The 13,025-nt window shown below is 39.6% G+C and overlaps 1 protein-coding gene and 1 long non-coding RNA gene across 10 annotated transcripts in view; one reads left to right on the top strand and one right to left on the bottom strand.

Annotated features, from left to right (window-relative positions):
• Positions 1-1,487: 1,487 nt before the first annotated feature.
• LOC148864911 (uncharacterized) lies at positions 1,488-5,522 on the bottom strand. Of its 4 annotated transcripts, none has more exons than XR_016110079.1 (6): positions 5,388-5,522; positions 4,091-4,774; positions 3,839-3,998; positions 3,519-3,760; positions 2,106-3,411; positions 1,488-1,722 (listed from the first exon to the last, which is right to left on the bottom strand). It is a non-coding gene; the product is annotated as an uncharacterized LOC148864911 (long non-coding RNA). The 4 variants fall into 4 exon arrangements; XR_016110080.1 differs by having other exon boundaries at positions 2,106-3,422; XR_016110077.1 differs by having other exon boundaries at positions 3,519-3,998.
• Positions 5,523-6,416: 894 nt separating this feature from the next.
• LOC148864912 (myosin-9-like) overlaps positions 6,417-13,025 on the top strand; it is a 139,272-nt gene continuing 132,663 nt past the window's right edge. For all 6 annotated transcript variants that reach the window (XM_088978885.1, XM_088978884.1, XM_088978887.1 and 3 more), the window contains exon 1: positions 6,417-7,284. In XM_088978885.1, coding sequence (XP_088835011.1) covers positions 7,282-7,284 — 3 coding nt within the window. In that variant the 5' untranslated portion in view covers positions 6,417-7,281. The remainder of the gene's footprint in view (positions 7,285-13,025) is intronic.

Here is a 13,025-nt window from a genome sequence, read left to right on the forward strand (position 1 = left end):
TTTCTGGGAATTGGCCGAATCACTTGGAGGCCGATCCAGCAGGTGAGGAGGGGTGCGATTGCAACCAAACTCTCTGCCCTACTACCTCTCACCCACTGGGCATCTTGACACCTTTCAATCGCCCATTGGCCCAATGGCCCGGGTTGATGATGGAAAACGATGGTTCTGCAACAACACCTTTTCCCACCATCGGCCTTCCCCATTGGTCCTTGGTGTCTCTGTCTCATCTGGGTACTTCTAGGGGACATCTTCACACCTCGTAGAGGTGTTCCACTGCCCAAATGCCCCTATGCTCCCCCTCTGGGACTGTTTCTGGGAATTGACCGAATCGCCTGGAGGCCGATCTGGCAAGTGTAGAAGGGTGCAATTTCCACCAAACCCACTCTACCCTACTGCCACTCACCCATCGAGCATCCTGAAACCTTCTGATCTCCCATCGACCCGATGGCCCAAGCCAACGATGGGAAACAGTGTTTCTGCAAAAACACCTTTTTGCACCGTCGGCCTTCCCCATTGGTACAGGACGTGCCTGCCTCATTTGGGTACTTATAGGGGACCTCTCCCTACCCGTGGATGTGGTTCTTCCACCCCAATATCCCCGCGCCCCCCCTTCGGGCCCGCTTCTAGGAATTGGTCGAATTGCCCGAACGCTGATCTGGTGGGTGTGGAGGGGTGTGATTACCACCAAACCCACTCTACCCTACTGCCACTCACCAACCAAGCATTTTGACACCTTTCGATTGTCCATCGCTTGGAAGCCCGAATACCCCCGCACCCCCTCTGGAACTATTTCAGGGAATTAGCCCAATTGCTTGGAAGCCGATTCGGCAGGTGCGATTTCTACCAAACTCACTTTGCCCTACTACCACTCACCCACCAAGCATCCTGACACCTTCCAATCACCAATCGGCCCGATGGCCGGCCGACGATGGGAAATGATGGTTCTACAAAAGCACTGTTTCCCACTGTCATCCTTCCCCGTTGTCCCAGGGCATCTCTACCTCATCTGGGTATTTCTGGGAATTGGTAGAAACGCTCTCTGCCCTCCAAGACTACTTCTAGGAATTGGTAGAATTGCTCGGAGGCCAATCCGGCGTGTGTAGAGGGGTGCAATTGCCACCAAACCCTCTCTGCCCTACTACCACTCACCCACCGAGCATCCTAACACATTTTGATCGCCCATCGGCCCAAAGGCCCGGGCCGACTGTGGGAAATGGTGGTTCTACAAAAGCATTGTTTTCCCACCATTGACCTTCCCTGTTGACTCGGGGCTCTCCACCTCATTTGGATACTTATAGGGGACTTCTCCCCACCCGTAGAGGTGGTTCCGCTGACCGAATATCCTCGCGCCCCCTCTCTGAGATCAGTTTTGGGAATTAGCAGAATCGCCCGGAGGCCGGTCACTCCTAATTGTTACTTAACATTGCTTTGTGACGCTACATTTTGAGCAAAAATTTGATCACAAGGTTTCAAGGCAATATCTATAAAAAAATGCTTTTTGCATTACTTTACGCCATTCATCTGTAAATTTACATAGCTAGAGCTGACCAATCGTTAGCTCTGTACAAAAGTTTAAATTGTTAATATATTCTTAGAGTCATAAGATGATTTAAGGGAAAAATAAAATGGTTTCCAATCATCCTCATAAGACCTTCAATTTATGGGATATGGTTTTGAATGAGTTGAGCCCCTATCTGCTGCCTAATAGCATCGATATTTTCCCTACAAAAAACGTACCACATGTTAGTATTAACATGAGACATATAGGCATGTGATAGTAAATGAAATTCACATGTACACACTGGATCAAAGTCAAAATATAAACCCCGGGCAATGCAGTTCATGTACTTAATAACAAACACCCCGCACTCGCTACTATTGCAAAAAAGATACACTTATTGACTCAATAACTACCTAAGAAATACCCCTACACCTAAGCATAGATCATACATCACGTACCCAAAATGTTGGGAGGTTGACTCCATGAATTGAAATGACCAACCGATGATCCCAGGAATAAATGGTGACAATTTTTCTCTCAATAGCAATCAGACTCATTATCTTATACCCAATAAGTAATGTTAAAATCAACTCATGATACATACCATGGGTCTTGCATACGCGTCGTAGAAGTTGCTGTTTAAGGAAGTATAGGCTTCGATTCTGTAGTCCACCATATTCATCACTAGTAGTTGCCAGTGTGAACCATCAAATAAAGGTATTAAAACCTTATTGCACGTCAATATTTCATAGGGCTTCAACCATTGATAGAGAACATTGTGGCAGGCATCCGATAACTACATTACAAACAAATATCATTGGGATTATATCACAAAATGCATCACAAGCATATGGATTTTAGTCACATTGCAATCAACAACCCATACTAATGTCATCGAAGACACATAACATATCTTCATGGTGTTGGTGTTTCTTGCTATCAACAAAATCCCATATGCATCAATGAACTACACAAGCACACACGTCAAATCGCCAATTAGCCTTGTACGACATGCAACAATCCACTAAACCAAAATAATACATCATCGTACACCCATGCTTTCGGGTCAAAGAGGGGCAGCAGACAATACGGGGTAAAAAATACAACACCATCGGTCCATACCAATTGAACACTGCCTTAACCATTAATCAACCTCATTACACAAGAAAAAAATAACAATACAAACAAATTCTAGTTTAAAGCAAATCACTTAAATAAACATAATCTATTAAACAGTCATGTGCACTTGCCCTTTCTTGTGGTTCTTCAAGAACCATTTCACAACTTCAAGGTCATCCTTTGGGACCAAGTCCTTCATCTTAAAAGAATTCCACAATGATCGTGCATCCACCGACTACAACAAATATTCCATAAATAAACTAATAAGAAAGTCAAATCAAACCAAAATAACCCTACAAATAACCTCAAGACAACACCAACAGTTATTATTTCACTTTCGCCTTCACTTCTCTTTTGGACCCTGCAGCAATAGCAAACTCGTTCGCTACTTGCCCTTGCTACCCAGGAGCTAGGTAGGGCGACACCACTGTGCTACTTTGCTTTTACTCTCTCCTTGTTTGTAAGTTTTACCAATGGAGGGCGAGCCATTAACAATCTCGTAGGATGGGGCTGCAATGCCAGTCATTTTGGGAGATTGCTCTACCCCCATGGTGTAGTATGCAACTCTAACAGGCAACTCTACACCATAATCATCATTGTCTAGTGCATAATTTGCCAAACCTTCCTGCCCCTCACTAAACGGTGTTGCATCAGGGTCCAACCCATTATTTGTCATCATTTTGCGAAGCCTATTGACTTCATCGCAAAGTTCCACGTTCTGCTTCATTATCAAGGGATACTCTTTGGCCTCTGTACATAGAATTTAATATTCCATGGATTCCATGCAAGATCTGCAAAATTCCTGAAAAATCAAGTTAGAAGCAATTTAACAAATCTAAACATTAGCACTAAGTCAACTTGTATATAACTCAAAACATGTATGCTACGCTAATCATACCTTTTGCCCAGGGTGACACCACCTGCGATCAAGATCCTTTCCAGTAGAAAAAGCTTCCTCACCCACACCATGGCCCCCTCAGTCCACAAATTGCATATCAACACCAAAGGTTAATAACTATCGTGTACTTAGCTCACATAAAGGACTCCACTGTAAGGAAAAGAAATATAACTTACACAGCCCTCCAATTGAACATCTACTAAGGCCATTTCCTTGCTAGTAGGGTTTAAACCCTCAATAACCTATAATATGTTTATAAATCCATATGAGATCTTCAATTTCCACTAGAACTAAATAAATAAAAACTACAAACACCATACGTAGAGGAGCAAAAGTGAGAATCGTTTCCTCCCTAGCATTCTTCAACAAATCAGCCCTCTTTAAGTTCCAATGATACCCCATATTCCCCCACTAAAACAAACAAGGACTAGCATCAAGAACTAAAGGACTGAACAATGTTGTGTGCTCATAAAGCCATGCCTACAAAAAATAAATCAGCCAATAAACGATCATCAATTGAATGCGAATAACATAAATAATAAATAAAAAAATTGAATGTCATTCACACTAACCATCAACATTGCACTTCATCCAAATAGACAGCCGCTATATGAGGATGAACCTTTACTCGATCCAGTACCACAACCGGAAGTAAACTGATCAAGGCCACCGACCAAGAATTTATGTATACATTTGCCCCAGGCATAATCACCGATACATTGTAAATCGCCAACCTATCCAGCCCAGAAGGAGCTCACCCTCGAACTACCTTGGAGAAACAACACACAACCGAACAAGAACAAAATAATCAGCTTTACCACCTCCTCAGCGTACTCCTCACCATCTAATCATACAATCTTCTTTAGTCTACGCCACACAAGATCCATCTCTATAGAGGCAGAGTGATTTTGGTCAAAGCTAAAAGATCTTTGTAACAATCCACTACCAACAACGCCTTCCGATAGGGAAACTATACTATCCGACAGGCCAAGACCCACGTTATAAGGGCAACATCAGCCTCATTGAATTGCATAGTCCTTCCACCAACTATAAAACACTCACTAGTCGAGTCCCACGATTTCACTAAATAACTCAATAGGCACGTCTCTACAATCACCTGTGTCAGATCCAAAAAGTGTCCAAAGGGAGTCTCTTGGAGCCTTCTCTTGTGCTCCAAACTTAGAGACAAACTTTGTAGCATCTCCCTAAACCATTTCGAGGAGCACCTAGTACCAACTTTGTCACTTGACATTTTTCTGTCGGGAATTTATCAACCTATTGTTAGCACAAGTAACAAAATAAAATATAATACCATTTAAATTTCATATATAAAGAACGAGAAAACTCAATTAGCACTAGGGGTGATCATTTCGGCCTAGCCTGAAAATTCTGGGCTTGGGCCTAGGTTTTGTGTTCAGGCCCGACCTAGGCCTAGGCCCACAAATTTTCAGGCCAGGCTTGAGCCCGGCTTGCATATATTAAAACTTAGACGTTTTGTGTATAATGTATACATATATACATGCTATTTTATATTATATTATATATTATATATATAAATATTATAACATCACTATATTATATGTATATTATATAATGTATAAAATAAGTTTATATGCATGTTATGTCATTTAATATACAGATATGTAATGTTTTATATATGAGTGACATTGGCCTGAAATCAGGCCCGGGACTAAGTTATACTCTTATCATAAGTGGAAAGTCCGGTCCGGGCTTGGCCTTGCCCGACCCATGATCACCCCAAATTAGCACTCAACAAAACCAAGAAATCAACCCCCAACAACAAACCAAAAAATCATCAAAACCAAAATAAATGAACTTTGCAGAATGCAAAGACAAGTAGATGCTTACCGCACTCAAATCAATGGAAAACACCGAGTAGCTCTGAAGCACTGGTTATTAACAGCTCTGAAAAGTGGGGAAAGCACTATAGCTCCAGCAATGAGAGATGAACCTCCGATGATAAAATGACCCTAAGAAATTAGCTCTGGTGATCCGGTGATTAACGACTCTGAGAACGGAGATTAACGGCAATGAGAAAAAGAGAAGAGGGTGAATGCTGTAGGTTTGAAATAAGGATGGAAAGATGTAAAGATGTTGTTCCTTTTGGCCCTGAGAAAACAGAGAAGAGGGTGATTGTTGCAGCCTATAGGTTCGAAATGAGGAAGCAGACCGATGAGCAAGAATACGATGGGAAGATGCACGGAGAGGAGAGTGATTTGTAGAGCCCCGATGAGCAAGAAGATGACAGGAAGAAGAAGACGCTGAGAAACTGAAGAAGAAAACGCTAAGAAAGGGAGATCTGAGCTCCGGTGACTGTGAGTATACTGTAGCTTCGAAATCAGGAAGGAGAAGACGTGCGTTCGAAACGGGAAGAAGAAGACATTGATAAACGGAGATCTGAGCTCCGGTGACTGTGAGTATCCTGTAGCTTCAAAATCAGGAAGAAGAAAACGTGTATTTGAAACGGGAAGAAGAAGACGCTGAGAAACGGAGATCTGAGCTCTGGTGATTGTGAGTATACTGTACCTTCAAAATCAGGAAGAAGAAGACGGTGCATTTGAAATGTTGGTTCGATTGAGCAAGAAGATGATGAAAGTCGGTAAAATGCCGTTCTGTGGTGACCGAGTAAACTGTACCTTCGAAATGAGGAAGAAAAAGATGTTGTGTGCGTTCAAAGCGCTGGTTCGAATAGAAAAAAAGATCAAAGTTACCATTGGATGAGGGGTATAATGGATAAGAAAATAAATTTTTGATGACAGGGGAGGAGCTGAAACAAATTTCGCATTTATTGGATGGGTGTGGCGTTGATTCCGAATTCCATACGTTCCTAAACGAAGTTTCCATTTCCGGGGGAGCTGCATGAAGATTCCCCTTAAATTAACAAAGTGACTTTTTTGAAAAGTTGAGAGGTTGTTAGAGACAAAAATCATTTTTTGGGTAAATATGACAGTTGTATGAGTCAAGAGTGGTTATGAATTGCCATGTGGCTATTTTATCTACGTAGGACCATCGGTGACTCAACTGCAGGTGACGTTGACAGTTTCTATGATTTCCACTTCATTTGCAAACTTTACGCCAAAAGTTAGCAGAGAAAGCTCTCAAGACTCGACTCGAGGACGAGGAGAGAGTTGGACGACTTTGGTTAGTGGCCACGAACCATACGAAAAGAGCGAGCGAAATCGAAGGGACCGAATTTCCAGGCTTCTCAAGAATGTTGTCATCTCCACAAACCCAACGGCACGAAGCTAAGAGAGGAAACAGAAAAAATACCAACTGGAATCGATTTCACAGAAACTTTTGCTTCTTCAGTATCGTCTTTTCACGTCCTATTCCGGTCATTTCCTCTCGTTTCCTTGCTGGGTTTCTGGAATCTTGTTTGAAATGGTCTTTTCCGGTATGTGTCTCCCCGGAAATTGATTTAGTGTTGGTAAATTTTCAAAGGAAACACCAAATTTGGACCCGGAATCGGTATGAGTCGTCTAATGGAGTTGGTTTCCAAGTATTTTCGTGGGAATGCCGCATATGTTGATGGGAAATGGCATTTCAGATGGTATCGTTTGATCGAATAAGTGGCGGTCAGTCTGATATATGGAAGGAAACTTGTGAAACATCCATTTATCTGCAAGTTTATATTTGGAAGAAATTCGAATGGTCAGAAATCTGAAGATTCTGAACCGGTCTCTTTAGCTCTGTAACAAAGAATTTTTTACATAGCCGAGGCTTTCACTTGAAGCAGCTTAAAATGGTACGTTGAGCTTTGGACATAGATTAGTTCTATATATCCTGACCTCAGCATATTGGGCTTTATAACTTTCTTAGCTATATTTGTTTACAATCTGAATCGAAACTTCCTGTATGCGTTGAGTTTATTTGTACAAGTATGTTCCTTCTATATACGGTGACGATTCTCTGGCTTTCATTTTTCATTGGTTAGTGTCCATTGCACATGGTAGGTGAGTAAGGGCTTATGAATTCCTCTCCTGAGAAAAGAAGGGGAAGACATACTTTTTGCTGTTAGTTAAATAATCGAGGTTGCTGGCAAATTGCCATGACGAAACAAAATTGTAGAACCACATAGAAAATATTTGTCAGTTGTTAACTACACGGTATGAAACTCAGGATATTAAGATTTAATAGATGTCAGAAACATATTAATAGGACCAATTGAATACTGGGAGGAATATTTATTTGTTGGTAACAGCATGATTGCCACCTAGTTATTGATCAGTCCACCAATAACAGATTAAGTATTCTTTGTTATATGGTCAGAAAATCTGATTACACGAGAACTATAAAAGAAGAAGAGAGAAGAAAAGAAGAGAAGAATTGATAGACAAATCGTGAGGCTTTATGTGATGATGGCAATTACATATTTGTCCTTAGTAAGTCAGCAGCAATGAAAAAATATAAAGAAAGCTCACGACCCATTAATTATTGGCTCACTACTAATAAACAATAAAGAATAAAGGAGCAAAAACAAAGGTAATTCACTCTTTTCTACACTCTTCCTCAAGTTGAGCATATATGTCACTCATGCCCAGCTTGTCAAGGGTAAACTGAATGCTGCCTTAGGAATTCATTTAGTGAATATCTGCTCATTGTTGATCCATCTTGAAAAATGGTACTCATACATCACCACCACCCACCTTCTCACTAATGAGGTGATGATCGACCTCGTCCTGTCATCATGTATTGGATTATGTACAATGATAATAGTTGTGTGCTTATCATAATAAAGCAATGGTAGCATTTGAATAACCATACCCAATTCATGTATTAAGAATATCAATGATAATTCCTCTAATAAATCATGAGCCATGGCACAATTCTTCTTCAACACGATCTAGCCATTGCACTTTGCTTCTCTCTTCTAGGATACCATGTTCCTCCCAACAAAGACACAATATCTTGAAGTACACTTCCTATAATCAGTCAATCCATCCTAGTTAGCATCAGTATAAATCTCAATCTTCAAGTGATTGTGTAAAGTGTTAAAGTCCTATTTTTTGGACTTCTCTTCAAATATACAAGAATCCTCTCATCTGCAACCATGTGTGTAGTATGAGGTGTGAGCATATATTGCTCACCACACTAATAGCATAAGATATATTTGGTAATCTTATGCATGGACAAAGAAGTCTCCCAACTGGCTTCTAGTACATAGCACAATCATCTCCTCCTTAGTAGCTCTTGTCTTATGTCAAGGATCAATAGTAGTATTTGCAGGCTTCTTTCCTAATTTCCATGTATCTCTGAGTAAATCCAATAATACTTCCTATTAGAGACATATATGCTATTCTTAGATTTATCAACCTTAATGCCAAGAAAACATCTAAGATCACCGAGATCTTTAATCTCAAATTTGGAGGCTAAGAACTACTTAAGATGATTAATTCCATCAGCATCATTCCCTATTACTATAATATCATCTACATAAACAATGTCTAATAATATGATTACTATTCTTCTTAATGTATAAAGTATGCTCAGGTTGAGACTTTTAAAAGCTGTTCTTCTACAAAGCTCTCCTAAATCTATTAAACCAATCTTGAGGAAATTACTTCATGCCTTATAATGCCTTCTTATGTTTCTAAACTATACCATCTTTCTAATTGGCATAAAACCTTGGAGGCCATAGACCTCCTCATTGAGATTTCCATTCAAGAATATTCTTAACATCAAACTCAAGAGCCAATCAAAATTAGCTGTTAGAGACAAATGTAAACTGATAACATCTTAGAAATTGGTGAGAAGGTCTCATCATAATCTATCCCATGGGTTTGAGTGTATTCCTTTGGTACTTATTTGGCCTTGTATCTCTGAATGCTCCCTTCTGATTTATACTTCACCATAAAGATCCACTGGCAGCCAATAAAGGTCTTCTCTCTCAGTAATTCAACCAACTCCCACATTTTGTTCTTTTGCAAGACATCTATCTAGGGCTACATAGCATCCCTCCGTTTAGGTTGAACCGTTGCCTTTGTCATACACCTGGGAATAGAAATAGAAGCAAGAACGGATATACAGGAGACAGTAGACTATGTGGAAGATGGGATAGGATACCATTAGAAGTAGAATTAGACGCATTTCTTTTTCACTTATTGCTTTGTCTTTTGGTGGATTATAAAATTATCTTATTATAAGGGTATCACACCAAACTTCAGATTTAGCTGTTAATGAGCCCACAACCTCCTTAAAATCTTATTTTCTAAAAGACAAAGCAATAGCCACTTCGGGTTTTACCAAATTGCCCCTAAGAATTCTCAGTTACATGCTCAGAACATCTGATTATAAGAGAGAATACCAGTAGATGAGGAAGAGAGAAGAAGAAGAAAACAAGAAGAAACGAAGAGAAAAATTGATGGCTAGATCTTGGGGCTCAATGTGAGACCCGTTATGTTTTATACTTGAGAATGATTGCAATTACATATCTGCCCTTAGTAAGTTGGCAAAATAAATAAAGGAATATAAAGAAAGTCCACAGCCCTTTAACTATAGGCCCGCTACTAATAAACAAGAGGCAGAAACATATAGATTTTTTTTGAAAAATAAGCAGAAACATATAGATTAGTAAATTCACTCTTCTCTATACACCTTGATTAGTAAATTCTTACACTCCAGACTGAACTGATATTCAACTTATTTTTTATATTTATTTTTTTCCTTTTACCAGAAAAGCAAGACCAAAGAATGTGTTGGAATGTCTACTTTATTTTTTATGTCTATGTTCTGCTGAGTTAGGGTCTGTTTGTTCTGGCTAAAGTAGTTTTTTTTTATATCTTTGTTTATGTACTCTAACTTAAGTAGGGGCATAACAGTCTTTTCCCTTTTTTAATATCTTTGGAGGGTTTGCTTTTGGAAAATATTCAAAGTTAAAGTAGAAGTTGAAATAGAAAAGTTGTAGAAAACACCTGTAATAATTCAGAAAATAAAATAGAAATAGAAAGAAAAGGAAGGAAAGAAGAGTTTCAGTAGAAGCTTTAGGAAGAAGATGAGAGAATGGAAGAGAAGAGAAGATGAAGAGTGTAGTTTGATCTCTCCCCTTTACCTCTTTGATGTGATTTATATATGCTGAAATAAAAATACGTTTTAAGCTACAAGAGTGCCCATAGTTGGGTGGCTGACTTAAAGCATAAACAAGAAAATAAAAACAGGCCCATAAAGAAGGCCTACTACAGAAAAACAAACAGCAGAAATATTTAAACCAAAGAAAACTAAGGCCCATTTGGTCCAATCTCTCTACACTCCCACTCAAGTTGAGCATAGATGTCAATCATGCCTAGCTTGCTTACATAATGTTGTAGCTTTGCTTTGGGAACTCCCTTAGTTAAAAAATTTGCTAGTTGCTCTTTTGAAGCAATGAAAGGAAGACACACCTCCCCCGAGGCCATGTTCTCTTGTATAAAGTGTCTATCTATTTCAATATGTTTAGTTTCATCATGCTAAACCCAAGGTTTAAAATTTCAATACGCTTTTGTGTATCGGCAAAGGCATATCAGAACTTAGAAACACACAAAAACTCCTTTTTTTTTTCAAAATTTAGTTTTTGGGGAGTTAAAATCATGCATTTTTCATTGAAAAAGAGTGGGGTCCCGAAACACCTGGAAACAGGCATATCGGGATTCAAAAGATACAATATGATATGCCTGATATGGGGTATTATATCGAAATTTTGAACCTTGGGCTAAACCTGGTTATGGGCCATGTTAATAGCAGTCTAATTATCAAAATATAACATTAGAGGCTTATCAAAGGAGATACCCATCTGATCAAGGAGAGATCTAATCCATAACAACTTTGAAACTTCATGGGCTATAGCCCTATACTTTGTTTTAACTGAAGATCTAGCTACCACTGATTGTTTTTTACTTCTCCAAGAAACAATATTTCTAGCTACCATAGCACAATAACCTGATGTGGACCTCCTGTCATCTATATTACCTGCCTAATCAACATCTGTATATGCTTCTACCTTCATATGACCATGTTTAGCAAATAGTATGCCTTCCTAGGAGTTTCCTTAAGGTAGCATAGAACCCTTTCTACAACAGTCATATTTGTGTCTCTGGGGGCATGCACGAACTCTCTGATTACACTTACAACATATTGAATGTCTAGACGTGTCATATAGAGGTAAAGAAGTTTCCCCAACAATCTCTGAAACACTCCCTTGTTAGTTAAAAATTTTCCATCATCAACTGAGAGTTTATGATTCACATCAATAGGGGTGGAGGCAGGTTTAGCACCAAGCTTCCTAGTCTCGGTGAGAAGATCCAACACATACTTTCGCTGAGAAATGAAGACACCTTTGGATCTAGCAACTTTAATGCCCAGGATATACCTCAACTCTCCTAAGTCTTTGATATCAAATTCAGAATTAAGGAACTTCTTGAGATCATTAACTTCTTGTGTATCACTGCTAGTAACAACAATATCATCCACATAGACAATAAGAAATGTGACTAGAGTATTTCTCCTCTTAACAAAAAGGGTATGATCTGATTGAGTCTGAGTGTATCCAAACTGAAAAAGAGCAATCCTAAACTTGTCAAACCAAACACATGGAGATTGCTTTAAGCCATAAAGTGACTTCTTCAGTTTGTACACCTTTCCTTGCATCTCCTTACCATACATACTAAGGGGGAAGAGACATATACTTCTTCAGAGGTCACCATTCAAGAATGCATTATAGCTTAAATTGATAAGGAGGTCAATTATAGCTCACTACCAAAGACAAAAGATCCCTCATAGAAATCATTTTAGCAACTAGAGAGAAAGTCCCTATGTAATCTATTCCATACACTTGGGTATATCCCTTGGCAACAAGTTGCACCTTATACCTCTCAATCAACCCATTAGCATGATACTTGATGGTCTAAACCCACTTGAACCAAATAAGTTCCTTCCCAACTGGAAGGTCAACGTCCCAGGTATTATTTCTATAAAGAGTTTCTATTTCAGCCCTCATAGCATCCCTCCACTCTGGTTTGGCCAAGGTTTCAGTTAAAGACTTTGGAATGGGTTGAGAGGAAATGGAGGCTAGAAAAGAATAGTAGGATGGGGACAACAATTTAGAACATTTTCTCTTACCCTTTTTCACAACAACGGGATGGTCAAGGTTTGGAAAGGAAATTATTGGTGGTGATGATGTTGGACCTGTCCTTTCTTCAGTGATTGGAAGCACTTGAGACTCAATTGGAGATGTGGGAACAACCTGTGTATGCCTTAGCCTTTGCCGCCAGTACCATCTCTGGAGAATAAGATGAATGGTAAAACTGGAGGAGTAGTAGAATGACGGGGAGGAGCAAGAATAGGAGAGTTGGAAGGAGAGGAGCACTCTATGGAAGTGGAAGTAAATATGGAGGGCTCAACACAAAATTCAACAGGAGCTGGCAAAGGAAGAGGTGAAGAAAGCAGTTCAAGAGAACTCTCCCCTTTAGAGGGATGACTATAAAAAGGAACAAACTCTGCAAAGGTGGCATCCAT

The sequence above is a fragment of the Nelumbo lutea genome, chromosome 3 (genome assembly GCF_056320005.1).
Source record: "Nelumbo lutea isolate HS-2025 chromosome 3, American lotus-T2T, whole genome shotgun sequence".
NCBI classification, from domain to species: Eukaryota; Viridiplantae; Streptophyta; class Magnoliopsida; order Proteales; family Nelumbonaceae; genus Nelumbo; species Nelumbo lutea.